Genomic DNA, 20809 nt, shown 5'->3' with positions numbered 1-20809 from the left:
CCGTGGACCCGAGGATTCCCCCTCTGATGCATCCTGTGTCTCCATCTCGGAGTCAGAGTCTGCTGCCTCCGTCATGTCAGCGTCTCTATCTCCATTTGGTCCCGTAACGACCTGCGCAGGCTTAGAGTGAGGCACCAGTGGAAGATTGTAAGGACTACCTTCCCTTGTCTCTGGTCTCTGCGGCTGTTGAAATGAGCTCCGGGGGCGGGGAATCTTTTGAGGGGATGGTCTTCTGGACCGAACGTGGTCTACATGTTTTCGCTGGAGACGACCCTGGGCTTGCACTTGGTAAGATATAGGGCCCGTTCGGCGAACGATTACACCAGGAACCCATTGGGCACCACCAGCAAAATTCCGAACGAACACTGGGTCACCGGGCGCAAACTGCCGAATCGGCCGATGCCGAGAAAATCCCTGTCCCTGCCGTTCTTGTGTGCGGCATACTTTTGCGCCAATGTCCGGGAAAACCATACTAAGGCGGGTGCGAAGTCTCCGGCCCATTAAGAGTTCTGCGGGAGCTACCCCAGTCACTGCATGGGGGGTGGTCCTGTACGTAAACAAAAAGCGAGCCAGTCTCGTGTCCATTGATCTGGAAGACTGCTTCTTTAGACCTCTTTTGAATGTCTGCACTGCGCACTCTGCCAACCCATTTGAAGCCGGGTGGTAAGGGGCAGTGCGGATATGGCGGATGCCGTTCACCTTCGCGAACCTCGCAAACTCCTCACTCGTGAATGGAGTGCCGTTATCCGTGACCAGCACCTCGGGGAGGCCATGCGTACTAAACGATAAACGCATCTTTTCAATTGTTGCGCAGGACGTTGTCCCCTGCATCTTATGCACCTCTAGCCATTTGGACTGGGCGTCAATTAGTAGAAGGAACATGGATCCTTGAAAAGGGTCTGCGAAATCTGCATGCAAGCGTGCCCAAGGCCGCCCTGGCCATTCCCAGTGATGTAGGGGCACGGCCGGCGGAAGCTTCTGATGCTCCTGGCAAATGGAGCAGTTTTGGGCCACCGTCTCAATGTCGGTGTCGAGGCCTGGCCACCAGACATAACTCCGGGCCAACATTTTCATTTTGGTCACGCCTGGATGCCCATTGTGCAAGTCTGATAGTATCAGCTCCTGGCCTTTTTCCGGGACAATCACACGCATCCCCCACACGAGGATGCCGTCTTCCACGCTGAATTCTGACAGCTTGGAGGAAATTGCCCGCAACTCGCCTGGGAGCTGTCTATGCTTCCCACCATACAGGACTATGTGCCGAACCTTTGACAGGACTGGCTCCGTCTGGGTCCACTCACGGATCTGTGATGCCGTGACAGGCAAGGTGTCCATAAAATTTAGGGTTGCAACCACTTCACCGGTCGTGGGGGTCGACATGGAGCCGGTCGATAAAGGCAATCGGCTCAGTGCGTCGGCATTTGCTATCTGCGTACCTGGTTTGTGCTCCAGAGAATACTCGTATGCAGCAAGCAACAAAGCCCAGCGCTGGATCCGTGCAGAAGCAATGGGCGGTATTGGCTTATCCTCTCTGAAAAGTCCCAGCAGGGGCTTATGATCAGTCACGATGGTGAAATGGCAGCCGTACATGTACTGGTGGAAGCGTTTCACCGCAAAAACCACTGCCAGGCCCTCCTTCTGAATCTGCGCGTACTTTGTCTCCACTGCAGTCAATGTGCGGGAGGCAAAAGCTATCGGTCATTCGGCCCCGTTCTCCATCTTGTGGGACAGAACGGCCCCAATACCATACGGGGATGCATCACATGTGACGAGCAAAGGCTTTCCAGGATCATAGTGGGTTAGTAACCCAGATGGCGACAATTGTTGCTTTACCCGCCGGAAAGTGGTTTCTTGCAGCTGACCCCAAACTCAGGTGTGATTTTTCTTTAGCAGAAGGTGCAAAGGGGCCAGCGTAGTTGCCAGATTGGGGAGGAACTTCCCGTAATAGTTTACGAGACCGAGAAAAGAACAAAGATGCGAAGTGTCAATCGGGGCGGGGGCATGTTGAATTGCACGCACCTTCTCTGCGACGGGGTGCAGACCTTCGCGGTCCACCCGATAACCTAGATAGACTACTTCCTTTGCCTGAAATACGTACTTTGTGCGACGTAAACGGATTCCAGCCTCCGAAAGGCGTCTTAAGGACAGCCTCCAGATTTTCCAAATGTTCCTGCTCCGACATCCCTGTAATCAAAACGTCATCTAGGTAGACAGCCACACGTGGTAAACCTCTCAAAATGCCCTCCATAACACGTTGAAAAATTGCGCGGGCAGAGGATACTCCAAAGGGCAACCGTGTATATTCATACAGGCCCCGGTGTGTATTAATCATTACATATGGTCGGGAGGCAGGGTCCAGCTCCAACTGCAGGTAGGCGTGACTCATATCTAATTTTGTGAACGAGACTCCACCTGCAAGTTTCGCGTGGAGATCCTCTATGCGAGGCATTGGATATCGGTCGAGTCGGGAAACCGTATTCACTGTAAGTTTATAGTCGCCACACAAGCGAACTGTGGCATCTGGCTTCATTACAGGTACAATTGGTGCTGCCCAGTCAGCAAAACGGACGGGCCTGATAATACCCAAACTCTCCAAACGAGTGAGCTCCCCTTCTACCTTCTCGAGCAAGGCGTAAGGCACTGGGCGCGCCCGGAAATAGCGCGGCGTGGCTCCTGGTTCAACTTGGATACGGGCTACGGCCCCTTTTATTTTCCCCAAACCAGGCTGGAATACATCTGGGTATCGTCCTAGCACCTCAGTCAACCCTTCAGAAACTGTTTGGAGGATGTGCTGCCATTGCAACCGCAAATGGCGCAACCAGTCCCGACCCAACAGGCTGGGCCCATGGCCGCGCACCACGATAAGTGGGAAACGCCCCTCCTGGCGTCCATAAACAACAGGGGTCATTGTAGTTCCTGCAATGTCCAGTGGTTCCCCCGTGTAGGTGGCCAACCTGGCCTGTGAGTCGGTTAATGTAAGGGTCTGTATACCTTGCTTGATGCGGTCGAATGTCCTCTGGGCGATCACGGAGACCGCTGCGCCAGTATCCAACTCCATCTCAAGCGGGTGGCCATTGACCCGTACTGTCACCTTAATGGGGGCCCACACGGGGAGCTGCCACACAATGCAGCTGCAGGCAGTCGTCCTCCGTCTCCATGTCCTCAGGAGTAGTCGCCGCAGGTTCATCCACATGGAAGGTACGGCTTCTGGGCTGGTCCCAGTTACGGCCCCTGGGCTGGTCCCAGTTTCGGTCGGAACGACGGCGCCTCTGGCGCCCCCAGGACTGCCGTCCGCGACGGGGTTGGCGCCTACAAGTCTGACACGGACATGGCTCCTCATCCATTGGCTCTTGAGAAGGCTCCCTTCGGGGAGGGATGTCCGATGGCCACTGGCATCGGTCCGGACGTTGCCTCGCCCAAGGTGCCGCAGGAGTGCGGGGGAACATTTTCGGACGGAAGGGGTTGCGCCCCAAGGCATGCACTTCCATTCCCTGTAGCTCCTGTACTCCTCGCTCTGCGCTCTCTCGGGACAATACTATTTGAATGGCCTGTTGAAAAGTCAATGTTGGCTCCACTAACAACTTTCTCTGGGTGGCCGCATTGTTAATACCGCAAACCAAACGGTCGCGTAACAGTTCTGACAAGGTCTCACCATAGTCACAGTACTCCGCAATCCTGCGTAGCCTGGATAGAAAATCGGCAAGGGATTCTCCAGGGGTCCTCTCAGCGGTATTAAACCGGTAACACTGGACTATCGTGGATGGGGTTGGGTTAAAATGTTGCCCCACTATATTCACAAGTTCATCAAACGTTTTGGTGTCCGGCGCAGCTGGGTACGTAAGGCTCCTAATCACCCCAAACGTATGCGGGCCGCAGGCGGTGAGCAATATGACCACCTGGCGCTCGTTTTCGGTGATATTGTTTGCCCGGAAATAGTAACGCATCCGTTGTGTGTACTGGTTCCAGCTTTCCAGCGCAGCATCAAAAACATCCAAATGTCCGTACAGAGGCATGGTATAATAGAAAACAACTTCCAACCTGTATCCAACAAAAATCCAGGGAGGTGGCTTCAGCAGTGTAGACAGCTATTCACTTTAACTTTCGTCGCCAGTTTTGTAAGGGCCACGAAGAATCCAGCACGAGTTTTAAGGATACAAAGTAATAACATTTATTTACTATAACATATGTACATAACAGTAGCAGTAACTTCCCTTGCTACATACTCCTTCCTGCTGGTTCCTGAACTGGCCAGCTTTATTTATACTAGGAGTTTACAAGTGGTTTCTCCACCCCCCTCATTGGGGAAGCTCATACTCCCACAGGATTGTGGGATAGTCATTAGTCCCCAGCCAATGGTAAGTAGGCAGGCTATAACAAAATGTATCACAAAATGCACAAAGAATACAGACACAATGTTGACCTGCAGAAAACATGAATATAAAATGCCATGCCACAGAAGGCAACGTTGGATGTACATATAAATTCAGTGTCTATTGCGGAAGTATGGTTCGGTGTTATCTACAGTAGAGGGAATTGTTCTTTCTAGTTCCCAAAATAATTCAATTCCAGGCAAAAGGTCTTTTCAATTCCAGATCATTTTCGATCAAATGTTTGTTAAGACCCAAAGAACAAAGCTGGACCTCTTGGGATATACTCTCCCCTTCCCCCTGCTTCCTGTTCTGAATTATCAGTGCTAATGTTGTTTGCCCAGAAATTGATTTTGTATTCTTGGAAGAATAAAGCCTTGACTCAGATTTCATACTTGTGCACTTCTTGGATTAGCCCTCCCTGGAGGATAACAATCCTCTGGTAACAATGCGCATCTTCGGGCAGCACGGTGACGCAGTGGTAGCACTGCAATCTCACGGCGCCAAGGTCCCAGGTTCGATCCCGGCTCTGGGTCACTGTCCATGTGGAGTTTGCACATTCTCCCAGTATTTGCGTGGTTTCGCCCCCACAACCCAAAGATGTGCAAGGTAGGTGGATTGAACACGCTCAATTGCCTCTGAATTGGAAAAAATGAATTGGATACTCTAAAAATTTATTTTTTTAAAACAATGCCCTTTGGGTATCACCTCTTCCTTTTTGGCATCACATTAGGGAACCTCAGTTTTTCTTGAAGTTCCTCCTCGCCATCAAAGAAGACAAAACAAAATGGCCACAGCTCCTCTTGCTGTCTGGTTGGGCTAATGGGCAGCCACGGCCGTACAGACTCAAGAAAAATATTTAGTCTGATCCTAATGTCATCAAAAGCTGATCTGGATATTTCAAGAAGGGCCCCATGTCTTCCATCAAAATTCCCCATACCTGCTTAAAAAAGGAGGTACAAATTGCAACCCAGAGCATAAATGGTGGGGTAACTCAATTTAACTATCCAGTTTCTCGGCAGGCAGAGATAAGATCATTCCTCAAGTTTCAGCACAGCTGACTACAGCTCTGTTCTGTTCTAAAAAGAACAGTAGCCTAGTATCTGGAAAAAACAGCCTCTCCCTAACTTATGTGTGGGAAGAACATGAACACTGCTAAGGACAAACACGATATGCCCTTTACCTACATCCCAAACATGCATTAGATCCTTTGCATATGTAAATAGGAGAACTCCGAGACCCCTCCCCAAATCCAAATCCCACGATCACTTGCATGTGGGCTGCAATCCCCCATCTCACGATCACTGATCCATAACCTGTGGATCGCCATTACATCAGGCCACTGATAACATACCTGTTAGTCACTGTGACTCTTGCAGCAATGGGACTTCTATCACTTACTCCTCGCATCGTGCTGCTGATATGAGGAATAATGCCAAGGCCCAATACCGAGGACTCCTCATACATTAATATTCATGCGCAGGGTAAGTATCACGTGCCGGCGGGAAAAATCACCCAAAATTGAACAACTGATTTTGTGGCGCATCAAATAATTTGTTTATGGTTTACCACAGTAAACTTTCACTGGGAAGTTTCACACAAAATATATTCAATTAAAACTAACTGATCTTTTTGTAAAAGGAAATCCACATATTTAAAAATTGTATGTAGACATTATTCTGATAGTCATGAAGCACTGTTGCTGCTTTACTCAATGTCACGAAGAACAATATTTTCATTAACTGGAGTCAAGGTATGACTAATAAACTCACTGGTAACGTTCCTTCTCATGGTGGTATCCAGCAGACTTCAGTTCTTCAATTCTTTCTCTCAAATCATCAAGGAAAACATTTATTCTGTAATAAAATGCAAATTCTTAATGGAAAGAAAATTAGTGATGATAATTGTTTTTGAATACTTTTGAAGTAATATTCTTCATGGTTTCTCCATGCATCTTAATTACATTGCCAAACGTCCATACAGTTCTTTTATTCTGATCTTAAATCCAAATCATTTCACTTAATTTGTGTTATGGGTTTGTATATCCTTAAGCTGAATGCAGCATTTCCTGCGAAGAACTGCTGGAATAGAACACAGTGGCAGGTTTACAAGTTATTCTAATCAAGAACGGATGGTACAGAGTTGTTTTTGATTAGTGCATCCTAGGCACCAGTAATTTGTAAATGTCCGCTAAGACTAAAAGAGAAAACCTTTTTAATAGTTGCTTCAATAAGGGAAAAGCAATACCCGTTTGATTTTTATCTTCATGCAGTGACCGGTCCCCAGATCATTACCCTGGGTCTCTGGATTACTAGTCCAGTGACAATACCAATATGCCACTACATAACTCAGTTTTTAAAAAAATAAGGACCTCTAATTTAGCTTCCATTGCTAAATTCCTCAGTCTGCATTAATGCTGCAGGTGAGGTTGCCTTTATGTTATGAGCCCATCCTAAAATTTGGAATAGGTTCAATCTTAGAATAGACAGGAGGGCATAAGCCTTTCAACGTTGCAAGTAATGTGGCACAGTAGCCTGCCAGTAATTTTAAGGTTACTGTAGCACAATCATTGTCCTTTTAACCAGCTGTCTACTGATTTCCTGTTCACCATCAGTGTCATCACCAACAAACAAAAGTAAATCACAGGATTGCATTGGCACATAAATGCACATAGAGGGTGGAATTTTCCCATATATTTTCCAGAGTATCAGGCTCTGACTGAAACCCAGCGTGTAGCTCTCCAGCTGCACAGCCAAGTTTTTGTCCAGATTTTGAGACTCTCTGGAAAAAAAATACAATGGCCGCATTTTAGGCCATCACTGTGGCGGGGCGAGGCCAAATAGAGACAGTAAGGCCGGCTCCAACGGGTACAGGACACCCTTTAAAAAGGGGGCCCTGATCAGAACAGCTCCACCACGGGCTCCCCTCCCCTCCATAACCATCAGGTTCTCCATTCCCCACCAACCATCAGCATCGGGGCTCTATCCCCTTCCCCCCTCACCACAATCAGCACCTCTCCCCCCCCCAACAAACATAACACGAACCATGGTGCTCCCCAGGGGGGTCTGCCCTGGCAGTGCTCCTGGCACACCCAAACCTGTGCCAGCGGGGCAGCTTTCCCCTCCCCCTAGGGGGGGTACTTAACTTTGTGCCTGCCCCCGGGGGATCCCCTTGACTGAAGCACATTTCTCAGAACCTGCTGTAAACCTCACCGACATGATGTCATTCCAGCAAGGTATGAATATTCAATGGAGGAGATCATGTGGCGGGTGGGAGGGGTTAAGTATACTAAAATGTATTTAAATGAGGTTCCTGTCGTTGTTGCGTCACCGACGAGGGGCATGGAAAATCAGGAAACGCTATCTCACCGGTGAGAATCACATTTTCAAATTCTCACAGGATTTTCCACTGTGTTGCTGTTCTCGCTGACGGCTAAGGGCGAGCTGAAAATCGCTTCCAGAGAATTAAAGTCAGTTACTATGTTTGCAATAATAGATGATACAAAATAATGCATGCACACGAACCCATAATGTGATTGGCACAGTATCAACATTTTAATATTCAATAAACTGAGCCTTCCCTTTCAGTTCACCAATCTGAATGTGGATTCTAGGATAACAGAATGACCCTAACTCTTTTAATCCTCGCCAATTGTGTGCATCTCCAAGAAATTATTTAGTTGAACTCAACATTGTGCTTCTTCTCTGATGATAGATCATGAACCAAACTTTGTTCCTCTCTGCACAAATGTTGCCAGGCCTGCTGAGTATATCAAACATTTTCTGTGTTTCTTTCAACCCAACCCTTGTAGCTGGGTGCCAATCTACAGCATAAAACTGTCCGTAACTTAACCAAAGCTGCCTGTTATACTTAGAAGAATATTTGTAATGGTGATATATGTTGTTCTGTCAAAACATAATGTTGGAACACAGGAAAACTGGAAATTACAGTCACACTACATCTTACCTTGAAATGCCTGTTTTTGATATCTATATTAGCAAAAAGAATGAGGAAATTACTCACATTATCTCATTACATACAGCACTCAAGAGCAGCTAATGTCATTTTATGCCCTGCAAACATAGTCAACTCGCCAAAGATCAATTAACAAGTGTTAACATAATCCGCACGGCAAACATTTTCTGATATTTAATAGTATGCAGATGTACATTTATTCGCACGATTGATCACCTTACTGTGTCCACATACCATTCTCAGTACATGTTAACTCACTTTAAGGGTATATTTCACAAATTGCGCCTTCAGGGTTTGATTTTGGTGACTGTGGCTTTTCTGTAATAAACAAGAAATTAAAACTATTCAATGTTCACTGCCTATACAGAAAAAATATTTAGATTGATTCAATTAATCAGTTCATAGCACAAACTTAATCAACTTTTTAAGAAGTTCAAATAAAAAAGGCCTACCTTTTTTCACGATATTTTCAATGCCCATTAGTCTTTGTAGATGCACTGAAGATTAACTTGTGAAACTCAAAACGTTCAACTCAAAATGATTAATTGTGCTGTCAATGTGCCTTAATGATCCTTGGGAGTGGTGTGAAAACAATTCTTGGTAATAGCAAACACCAGAAAAATCCATTGTGCTCAGCCAAACAGTTCCATGTTAATGTTATTAGTTCATGCAGCTTAAGTTAAGTGATCCACTGCATTTACACAATTCTTAAAGACCACAAGAATTCTGATTTAATCGCAACAATTTTCTTACTTCGTAAAATAATTGAACTGGAATTTGGCTTTTCTTTTAAACAGACAAATAGATTGTTTAAAAGTGAAATTCAGTGATATAAATTTCAAACCATTCATGTGGTCTTCAACAGACAATGCACAGGCAGAGGAACAGATTGTGTGAAGGTACCTTTACTTAACATAAGATGTATTGAACTTGAATTAATTCAGGTAGTGGAAGATCAAGAAAGCCTAACATCCCCTCATTCTGCACAGACCTTCAGAGATTAAGAGATGGGAAAAAAAGTCAATGCAATTTTTAAAAGAAAAGCAAGATTATTGCAGTTTTAAACAATTTTTTGTTTTGAATCAATTTGTGATGGTTACATTCATATGATGTATGGTGCATTTTGGTGCATAGATGTCCATGTGTATGTCACAAAACACTCTCGCAGCCTCACATGCATTCCAGAATCCACATGAAATAAAGGTTATTCTCATTATCCGAGGACTCTAATTGTATAAATAAATACACTGATACAACATTACTTCCTGGTAGGATGAATTGTATATGGCAACAAAAACGAGGTAGTCTGGTAAATCATCTGGTGTTCCCTAATCATTCCACATTCTATATCCAAGGATTCTTTTATCACCATTCACACATGCATTCTCACCTAACACTGCATCTCCATTGTCAACAATATATAAACAAAACAAGAAAAAAAACTGTCCTCATGCATGTTCTCACACAGAACATTACATACGTTACTGATTTGCTCTTGAGTTCTTTTTAATCTCTGCAGTTCAGGAGTGTCAGTAACAATGCTAAATCCTCTTCCCCGGTTCCTTTCAAAGTCTTCTTTGTACTTGGCCTGGAAGGAAAAGAAAATATAATTCAAAGCATGCACATCAAAGTAAACAAGTTAATTCATTATTCCTGCCCCTCTTTGTCAGACATATTTAGATTTGCACAATGATAAAGAACAGAAGACGGCCATTTAGGATCCTGTGTTGGTTTTTTGGTAGGGCCATGAAATTAGTCCCATGTCCCTGCTTTTTCCCCATAGCCTTGTAAATATTTTTCCCTTCAAATGTTTCTCAAATTACCTTTTGAAAGTTGTTATTGACTGTGCTTCCACCGTCCTTTCAGGCACTGCATACCAGATAACAACAACTCGCTGCATAAAAAACACTTTCCTCATGTTGTCTCGGATTCTTTTGCCAGTGACTAAAGTCTGTGTTCTCTGATTAACAAACCCTTCACAAACAGAGAACAATTTCTCCTTCTTGACTCTTATCAAAACACTTCATGATTTTGAACATGGCCATCAAATTCTCTCTCAAAAACCTTTTTGCTCTCAGGCAGACAGCCCAGCGTCTCCAGTCTCTGAAACTCTCATCCCAGGTCCCATTCCAGTAAATCTCTTCTGCATCTACTCCAAATAATACTCCAGCCCAGGCTGAGCCAGTGTTTTATCAAGTTATGAAGTTTTAGCATTGCTTTCTTTCTTTTGTATTCCATGTTCCTCAATTTGGAAAGCCAAGAATTCCAAAAGCTTGTAACAGCTTTCTTTACTTGTCTTGCCATCTTTAAAGATTTCTGCGCGTACACTACAGGTACTTTTGTTCCTGTACCTCCTTTAGAATTGGGTAATTCAGTTTATACAGCCTCTCCTCATTCGTTCCATTAAAATGTGCCACTTCACATATCTTTCTGTTAAATGTCATCTGCCACAAGTCTGCTCATTTTACCAGGGGCTGGATTCTCCGCCTCGCACGCCACATTTCTGTTTCACCCCGCCGGTGGGAGGCTCCATTACACCAGGAGGTCAATGGGGTTCCCCACTGTGGGCAGCCCCACGCCGTCGGGAAACCCCTGGGCTGCCGGCAAATCGGAGCATCCCGCCGGTGGAGAATCCAGCCCCAGTTGTCTATGTCCTCCTGAAGCCTGGTACAATCCACCACATTATTATATTTCTGAGCTTTGTATCATTGGCAAATTTTGAAATTATGCTCTGCATTTCCAAGTCCAGTTTATTACTATATTTCAAAAAAGAGAAGTTATTCCCAAAACTAACTCTCATGGGAATGCCACTGCATATTTCCCTCCACTCTGAAAAACAACTGTTCATCGCTATTCTCTCGTTTTCAGTCCCTTAGCAAATTTAATATTCATGCTGTCTTTAATCCCATGGGCTTTAATTTTGCAAACAAGTTTATTATGTGTAACTTTATCAAATGCTTTCTGCAAGTCCATGATGCACGATCAATCACTACTGAAGCGAGATTGTAGTCCAATTGAAGGCTTTAATGAACAAGTAGTTACCCGAGCAGCTCCGGTACAGAATGACTGCTGTGGGTGAAACACAGGCTCTTATGCTCCATCTGCTGGGTGGAACCAGCAGGCAGGTTCTACCACTCATACTACAGTATAAGGTACATCCCACCTAGGTACCGCGATACCCCTAATATAGCCTACCACAGTCCATATATGCATCAAATATTTTAATGGCCTCAAATAAAAAGTAACCGTCAAATTGATTTCTGGGTAAAACAAAGCAATGATCTAAAATTGCAATGATTTATTTATGTGGTATTGTCAGACCATTATTATTGTGTTCATAATCTTCACAATAAATTAGCTGGCAAACATTACAAATCTCAGCAGAGTCAACTGCAAATCAATTGCACATGGCAGAGTCTTCTTCCTAAGTTAGCCCAAAAACAAATCTGAAAACAAAGTTGCCACCTAGAAGAGATACTTGGTTTTTTTAAAAAAAGCATTATTCCAGTGGATCAGGAACTTCACTGAAACTGGCTTTTCTGGTCATCTGTTTGTACATTTCACTGCCCGAGGCCGCCTTGTGATACTCCGTCCCACACCGGCCGAGTTCCCGACGGCGTGGGCACGTGTGATCTCACCCGTCGTGAACTTAGCGTGGCAGCTGCAGACTCAGTCCGGCGCAGCCACAGTCGGGGAGGGCACGGGGGGGGGGGGGGCTTCATTCGGGGCTGGGGCCACTGGGGCCGGGCGTCCCGGGGGGCACGAGCGGCCGAAGGGGGTACTAATTTTGCCATCTGGGTCCGCTAGCTGAGTCCGCCATGAAGCACGGCGCGAGCCGTATCAGCAGCTAGAGCTGGGAGCTCTACGCTGTCTCCGTGCTATCACCCAGCAAAATGGGGAATCGGTAGCCGTTTTGTGCCAATTGTCCCGGCATAAAACACCACCGTTTTCACGCCGATGTGGGGACTTCGTCTCCCAAACAGAGAATCCAGCCCAAAGTGTCCAGGACTTTACTAAACTCTCAATAGTTCTCTCTGGATTGACCCCTTAGGGAGCGAGGTCCAGGATTTTGCCCCAGCAACAGTGAAGGAGTGACGATATATTTCCAAGTCAGGGTGGAGAGTGACTTGACTCCACGTGATGGGGTTCCCATATATCTGCTGCTCCTGTCCATCTAGATGGTAGGGATCGTGGATTTGGAAGGTGCTGTCTAAGGAATCTTGGCGAGCTGCTAGTCCGGTGCTCGGGGGGAGGGCCATTCAGTAGGTTGGAGGGGTCAGGTTGGAGGTCGCCGTGGCCTATGGGGTAGTGAGGAGCTTTGTGTCTGTGATGCCTTCAAGCCATCTTTAAATATTGAGGAGACCCATAGCAGGGGCAACCACACCTTCAGCCTGTCTGTACTACCAAACTCTCCCAGGTCTGAGCCCTGCTGCAACTTCTCTCATGAAAGTCAATTTCACCCCCTGACTGTGAGCAGCCTCTAGCTTCACAGCTAAAGGCTATTTCAAATGAGGGATTAGCCTCGTTAGCTGTGATAGCACTTCACACTCCTGAACTTTCAAATGCCTCCTCGAAGAAACAGGTGCCATGCCTCAGAGGATGATTAATGGACTGGATGTCCAGCAACCTTGGATGCCTGAACAGTGTGCTTGTACTCGAGGAGCATCAGCACATAGGTGCAGCTGCCAACAATTAAACACTAAAGAGCAGGGCTTCACCACTGAGGATCTCAAAGCCAAAGGGTAAGTGTGTGAATGAGAGGAGGGCAGCGGAGCACAACCTCTCGAAGGTCTGGGGTCTACGGGTTCTTGATCCGGCCTGGAGTGAGTGTGCAGAGCGAAGTTTTCCAGCACAACTGGTTCGCTGGATGGCACTCTGAGAGAAGGCGGGACAGTCATGATAAGGGCAGGGCAGTCCTAAGGGATTTGAGGGTCCCAGGATGAAAGCCTCTCTCTTCCTCCGATTCCTTCCAGAAACAAATATGTTTGCTGGTGTGGGGCCTGCGGAGGCTGCCCTCACTGTGCTTGTAGCGGCCGGGATAGGAAGACGCTGAAGACGGCATCAATGCCAACGCAGGCTGAAGGCATCTCCACATGTGCAGAGGGCCACCACACACCCCGAAGACCTGGCTGCCCATCAGGCTGAGGAGGGGGCCAGAAGGGGAGGCCAGTGACGGCTCAAGGTGTACAGCCATCGTTGGTCCTTCCGTAACCTGAGGGACAGCATATGCAGCAGAAGACTCCAAATCAACAGGGAGGCACTGCGGTATCTGTGCCACAGTCTCGTGGACATGGCACCCCGTGGAGGAGGACACCGGCTCCCGGTGGCCATAACGGTTGCTGCAGCCCTAAAGCTCTGTGCCACTGGATCATTCCAAGGCTGAGTGGGGGCCTGTGTGGCAATTGCCAATCTTCAGGCCCACAGTTACATCCGGGAGGTGACGGATGCTCTCTGTGTCCAGACATCAGACTATATCACCTGCGACCTGGGCTCGGACCAGACCCAAGAAGATACCTGGGCTGCAGGATACGCAGCCATCGCCTGGGACAATCAATGGCATGCATATCGCTCTCCACACACCGGGGCATCAGGGAGTACCCTGTATTAACTGAAAGGGGTTACACTCCCTGAATTTCCAAATCGTGTGCAACCACAGCCTCAGGATCATGCACCTCTGTGCCCGCTACCCTGGAACCGTGCATGACAACAACATCCTTGGGCACTTTTACGAGGCCTGTTCGGGGAGGCTGATACGGAAAATGTTAATGCAGTGTTAATGTATCCCTACTTGTGACAAAGATTATTATTATAAGATCCCCCCTCATCCTTGTAAACTCCAACGAGTACAGACCCAGAGTCCTCAAATGTTCCTCATACAACAAGTTCTTCATTCCAGGGATCATTCTTGTGAACCTCCTCTGGATCCTTTCCAAGGCCAGCCCATCCTTCCTTAGATACGGGGCCCAAAACTGCTCACAATACTCCAAATGGGGTCTGACCAGAGCCTTATGCAGCCTCAGAAGTACATCCCTGGTCTTGTATTCTAGCCCTCTCTTAACATGAATACTAACATTGCATTTGCGTCCCTAACTGCTGACTGAACCTGCACGTTAACCTTAAGAGAATCGTGAACAAGGACTCCCTAGTCCCTTTGTGCTTCTGATTTCCTAAGTATTTTCCCATTTATAAAATAGTCTATCCCTCCATTTCTCCTTCCAACGTGCATAACCTCACATCTTTTCACGTTGTATTCCATCTGCCACTTCTTTGCCCACTCTCCTAGCCTGTCCAAGTCATTCTGCAGCCCGCCTGCTTCCTCAATACTACCTGTCCCTCTACAGATCTTTGTATCATCTGCAAACTTAGCAACAGTGCCTTCAGTTCCTTCTTCCAGATCATTAATGTATATTGTGTAAAGTTGTGGTCCCAGCACCGGCCTCTGAGGTTCACCACTAGTCACCGGCTGCCATCCTGAAAAAGACCCCTTTATACCCACTCTCTGCCTTCTGCCAGTCAGCCAATCTTCTATCCATGCCTTAACATCATGGGTTCGTAACTTATTTAACAGTTCCTATGCAGCACCTTGTCAAAGGCCTTCTGGAAATCTAAATAAATAACGTCCACTAGTTCTCCTCTGTCTAACTTCCTTGTTACTTCCTCAAAGAATTCTTAACAGATTTGTCAGACGCGACCTCCCATTGACAAAGCCATGCTGACTCAGCCCTATTTTATAATGCACTTTCTTCTATATTTATTTTAAAAAATAAATTTAGAGTACCCAATAATTTTTTTCCAATTAAGAGGCAGTTTAACGTGGCCAATCCACCTACCCTGCACATCTCTGGGCTGTGGGGGTGAGACCCACGCAGACATCGGGAGAATGTGGCAACCACACACGGACAGTGACCCGGGGCCGGGATCGAACCCGGGTTATCAGTGGCATGAGGCAGCAGTGCTAACCACTGCACCACCGTGCCGCCCCGCTCCTCATTCTTCTTGATCTTCCATGGTCGTGATCTAGTGTTGGTCTAGGTGTGCCCCTAGGATGCACATCCGAGGCGGAGACAGCTTGCTGCTTTCCGCACCCTGTGGCCTTTTGATGACTTTGGCAGATGTTCTCTGGAGGGCATGGAACCAGATGGTCCTGGTCGACTGACAGGTGTCACAAATGCCACCCTGTTCTGCCCACTGCCCTTGAGATGCACTGCTGTCAGGAGGGGGGACTTAGAAGAACTGGAAACCGCTTAGTCTCCTTGGTGGAAAGCTGCAGGTTGGGCTACAGTGCTTCCTCCTCCCTGAGATTGCCCATAGGGCCCTGGGTGACTGCACATGGAGTGAGTTCCAAATGAGTCATCTGGTTCTGCCAAGCCTGGAGGTTCCCCACTAATTGCACCATAGTGTTCGTGCCATCAGCCATAGTCGTCGGTGACTAGGCCACACTCTGTAGTGCCTCAAAAAAGTCCATCTGCATCTGGGACATGTCTCTAATCAACTGGAACACGTCAACGCCTTCAGGCATCAGCGTCACAGACTGAACAATGCCTTGGACACGACCACTCAAGGCGCGGACACCGTGCTTCAGGTTTCCACTGTGGTCGTCACAGTGTTGGCCTGGATTCTGATGTGTTCGGCAGGTCGGGTCGATGTGGACTTCACTCGATGCAGGGAAGCTAGAAACAGACGTCTAACACTGGAGAAGATCCAACACTGTTTTATTCAATGATAGAACTGATATACATATTCAGCTGTGGGTCGACACTATACTGAACTGACTGGAGACCTTGTAGTAGCCTGACCAGACTTACTAGCTACTGCATGGTGTTTGCACTATGCTAGCTCGTGGACTCTGATTGTCTCAGTGGCTGGGTCCCGAGAGAGCGGGAAACCTAGTGCCCTCTGGCTTTATAGTGGTAGTGTCTTGTCTGGTGATGGGCTGCACTGTGTTGTGTGCTTACTGGTCATCCTGTGTGTCAATCACTGCCTGTCTGCATCTCAGTATATACATGAGTGGATATTATGACATCTCCCCTTTTCTTTTTAGATAAATAAATACTAAGGTGTGCGTGCGTATGCCTGACTATATACACAAGGTGTCTAAATGAACGTATATACAGAGGAAGGTGTCGATAGTGCAGATACATGGCAAACAAAACAATATTTATAGAGGTTAAATCGATGAAGTCACAACATGTACAGAAGTCCAGTCTACAGATTCAGTCTTTGTGGTGGGCGACGAATTCTTGTTGATCGCCGCAGAGGTGGATCAGGAGCCGCCTGCACGTGGATAGGCGGGATCGCTGCCATCGCAGTGGTCGCATGGGCCGGCAGGATTGCTGGTAGATCGGTGACCTCGTGGCAGGGTACGTCCGGAGGAAGCATCGTAGGCGGGGCGGCACTTTGGTCAGGTAGCGGGCAGGGAAATCTTCGCAGTGCCCGTCTGTTGCGCCGTAGCAGGGAGCCATCAGCCATGCAGACAAGGAATGATCTTGGGGCCACTTGTTTGATCACAATAGCTGTGGCTGACCAGCCGCCCTCAGGCAACTGGACACGAATGTGATCAGTTGGGGCCAGCTCGGGTAGATCCATGGCATGAGCATCATATGTGGCCTTCTGTTGGGCCCGTGACTGCTGCATTTTCTGTAAGACCGTGAGGTGGTCAAGGTCTGGAGCATGGATGGCTGGAACTGTGGTCCTCAGAGTGCGATTCATGAGCATCTGCGCTGGAGACAACCCAATGGACAGTGGGGTTGCCCTGTATGCCAGCATCGCCAGGTTGAAGCCGGAGCCTGAGTCTGCAGCTTTACACAGCAACCGCTTTACAATATGGACCCCTTTCTCGGCCTTCCCGTTTGACAGCGGGTAGTGGGGACTGGAGGTTATGTGACGGAAGTTGTAGGACTGTGCAAAATCAGACCATTCCTGGCTGTAAAAGCAAGGACCGTTGTCGCTCATTACTGTGAGCGGAATCCCATGCCTGGCGAACGTTTCTTTGCAGGTTTTGATTACCGCCTTCGACGTGAGGTCGGACAGTTTCACCACTTCTGGGTAACTGGAGAAGTAGTCGACCAGGAGTACGTACACCGACTTTGGACCACGGAGAGCTCACAATCTCGTGCTGCTGCAACGTTTCTTTGAGTTGAGCTGGCTGAAACTTCTGACAGGTAGGGCAGTTGAGGACTGTGTCGGCAATGTCCTGGCTGATGCCCGGCCAATAGACCGCCTCCCGAGCTCTGTGTCGGCATCTCGACCCCAAGGTGACCCTCATGGAGTTGACCCAGGACCATAGCCCGCATGCTCTGAGGATTTACGATCCTGTCGAGTTTCAGAAGGATTCCCTCCACCACCGTCAGGTCGTCTTTTACGTTATAGACTGGGGACATTGTCCCTTCTGCCAGCCATTGGTAAGGTACTGCATCACACGCTGCAGCAGAGGATTCTTGGCCATCTCCTCACGAATTTGGACCACCCATTCGTCAGAGGCCGGAAGGTTGGTGGCACACAACTGCACTTTTGCTTCTATGTGGCAGATGAAGTCACTTTGTTCACACGGTGTGGTAATGGACCTGGATAGGGCATCTGCAACGATCAGCTCATTGCCGGGCATGTCGACAAGTTCGAAGTCATAGCGGTGTAGCTTAAGAAGAATTCGCTGTAACCGAGGTACCATGTCATTTAAATCCTTCTGGATTATATGGACTAGAGGCCTGTGGTCCGTTTCTACCGTGAATTTTGGCAGGCCGTAAACGTAGTCGTGAAACTTGACCATCCCTGTCAGGAGGCCCAGACATTCCTTCTCAATCTGAGCGTACCGTTGCTGAGTGGGCGTCATGGCCCTGGAGGCGTACGCCACTGGAGCCCAGGACGCGGAGTCATCTCGCTGAAGGAGCACCGCCCCAATGCTTGCTTCAGTCGAGATCTTGGTTTCCTTGGTTGGGTCGAGGAACGCTAGAACCGGGGCTGTGGTGAGCTTTGCTTTCAGCTCACGCCATTCCTCTTCATGCAGCCACTGGAATTCCGTCGACTTCTTGACGAGATGGCGGAGGGCCGTGGTGTGGGATGCCATATTGGGAATGAATTTCCCGAGGAAGTTGACCATCCCGAGGAAGAGGAGGACTGCCTTCTTGTCCTCCGGGGTCTTCATGGCGTTGATTGGTGAGACCTTGTCGGCATCTGGCCGCATGCCCTGCTGCGAGATGTGATCACCCAGGAACTTAATATCCAATTGACCAAATGAGCACTTGGCCCTGTTGAGCTGGAGACCATGTTCATGAATTCTCTGGAATACCTGCTTGAGGTGAACAATGTGTTCCTGGGGGGTTGTGGACCAGATAATTACGTCATCAATGTATACTCGCACCCCCTCGATGCCCTCCATCATCTGCTCCATGATGCGGTGAAATACTTCGAAGGCAGATATGATCCCAAAAGGCATCCGGTTGTAGAAGTAGCGACCGAACGGGGTGTTGAACGTGCAGAGCTTGCGACTGGACGCGCCCAGATGTATTTGCCAAAAATCCTTGGAGGCGTCCAGCTTAGTAAAGAATTTGGCATGAGCCATCTCACTGGCCAACTCTTCACGTTTTGGTATCGGGTAATGCTCCCGCATGATGTTGCGGTTTATATCCTTAGGGTCAATGCAAATGCGAAGCTCCCCTGACGGCTTCTTTACGCAGACCATGGAGCGGACCCAGTCTGTTGGCTCTGTGACCTTCGATATGATGCCCTGGTCTTGGAGGTCCTGTACTTGCTTCTTCAGACGATCCTTGAGGGGTGCCGGCACCCGGTGTGGTGCATGAATTACAGGGGTGGCGTTCGGCTTGAGAAGGATTTTGTATCGGTATGGGAGTGTGCCCATTCCATCGAATACGCTGTGGTACTGCGTGATAATGTGATCTATGTCGGCTTGCAAGTTTCCATCAGGCGAGGCCGTCGCCGGTGATGATGACATGGTGTGGACTCGCTGAACCAGGTTCAGGAGCTTGCAGGCTCGAGCACCGAGCAGGGACGCTCTGTCAGGCCCGACGATTTCAAACCGCAGTGTTGCCTTGATCGCCTTGTTGGATACCCCTAGTTGACAGGAGCCACTGGCAGCTATGGCGTTGCCATTGTAGTCAAGGAGCTGGCAGGCCGGTGGAAGAATGCTTGGTCTGGCGCGGATGGTGTCGAGGTCGGATTTTGAGATGAGGTTCGCTGATGCGCCGGTGTCCAGTTTAAATCGGATGCGAGCCTTGTTAACTGTGAGGACAGCACACCACTCGTCATCGGGATCCACACTGAGGATCGAGAGGCGTTTCACCGTTGTGGTGAAAGGCAGCACATGTGTAGTTATGATGCCCACCCGGTATGGGGACTTGAGGCTCTCAGCATCAGGGTCTGTTGGGCTGTCGGGATCGGAATCTGGCATGCCTTGTGGTATTGAGTGGACACTTCTGCGCTGCAGCTGGGATTGCTGGCTGCTGAGTGGTGGAGCAGATCTACAAAGGGTTGCGTAGTGGCCAAGATTGCCACACTGTAGACACTCGCGAACTTTTGCCGGATATTGCCGCTTTAAATGGGCAGAGCCGCAATTTGGACACGTCATGACGCCGACGTCAGAACGCTCCGTGCGCCATCGCGCATGCGCAGTGCGGTCGGTCGACGTGCGCACCTGCGCAGTCGGGTTGTAGGGCTCGTCGTCCATTCGGTCGTGGCGCGCATGCGCAGGGACCCGGGAAAAGCGTGCGAAACGGCCACTCTCCTCGATGCTCAGGCCCTGCATTTGTGCAATGGCCTGCACCCGTTCCGCCTCGTGGGAGGCCAACTTTGCAGTTTCTGCCGCCCTGATGTGGGAGTAACTATTCTTAGCATGCTCATGGACAACGCACGACTCTATAGCGACAGAGAGGGTCAACTGTCTGACTTTCAGGAGCTGCTGCCGAAGGGAATCGGAGTGGACCCCGAAAACGATCTGATCCCGGATCATGGAATCAGCTGTTGAGTCATAGTTACATGACTGCGCTAGGATGCGGAGATAGGTCATGAAGGACTGAAAAGGTTCATCCTTACCCTGAAGACTCTGCTGGAAAAAGTATTGTTCAAAGCTCTCATTTACCTCAATGTCACAGTGGCTGTCAAACTTCAGCAGGACTGTTTTGAATTTTGTTTTGTCTTCGCTGTCAGCGAACGTAAGGAAGTTGTAGATGTGGATGGCGTGGTCCCCTGAGGTGGAGAGAAATAGCGCGATCTTCCTGGCATCCGATGCTGCTTTGAGGTCGGAGGCCTCGATGAACAAGAGGAACTTTAGCTTGAAGATTTTCCAATTGGCGCCGAGGTTGCCGGAGATGCGGAGCTGCGGAGGAGGCTGGATGCTTTCCATTTCACCGGATGGCAGCTTGCTGGTCAATGCTGATTCACTCGAGGTAGGTCCGTCAAGATCAGTATCATTCTGGTACCATGATGTGTTAGGCATGTAGGTTCGATGTAGACTG

The 20809-nt window shown here is 48.4% G+C and overlaps 2 protein-coding genes across 5 annotated transcripts in view; both read right to left on the bottom strand.

Moving 5' to 3' along the window:
- Positions 1-9808, bottom strand: part of LOC140424908 (nebulette-like) — a 124101-nt gene extending 114293 nt beyond the window's left edge. The window contains exons 1-4 of one of the 2 annotated variants that reach the window (XM_072508534.1): positions 8795-9808; positions 8601-8660; positions 8334-8356; positions 6140-6223 (exon numbers count right to left, since the gene is read on the bottom strand). In XM_072508534.1, coding sequence (XP_072364635.1) covers positions 6140-6158 — 19 coding nt within the window. In that variant the 5' untranslated portion in view covers positions 6159-6223; positions 8334-8356; positions 8601-8660; positions 8795-9808. Of the gene's footprint in view, positions 1-6139; positions 6224-8333; positions 8357-8600 lie in introns of both variants that reach the window. The other variant, XM_072508535.1, reaches the window with a different exon arrangement.
- Positions 1-20809, bottom strand: part of LOC140424909 (LIM zinc-binding domain-containing Nebulette-like) — a 524814-nt gene that overhangs the window by 205407 nt on the left and 298598 nt on the right. For all 3 annotated transcript variants that reach the window (XM_072508537.1, XM_072508541.1, XM_072508543.1), the window contains exon 4: positions 9823-9930. In XM_072508537.1, the coding sequence (XP_072364638.1) occupies positions 9823-9930 (108 nt within the window). The remainder of the gene's footprint in view (positions 1-9822; positions 9931-20809) is intronic.

The sequence above is a fragment of the Scyliorhinus torazame genome, chromosome 6, assembly GCF_047496885.1.
Source record: "Scyliorhinus torazame isolate Kashiwa2021f chromosome 6, sScyTor2.1, whole genome shotgun sequence".
Taxonomy (NCBI): domain Eukaryota; kingdom Metazoa; phylum Chordata; class Chondrichthyes; order Carcharhiniformes; family Scyliorhinidae; genus Scyliorhinus; species Scyliorhinus torazame.
This window is presented reverse-complemented; position numbering and strand designations above follow the sequence as displayed.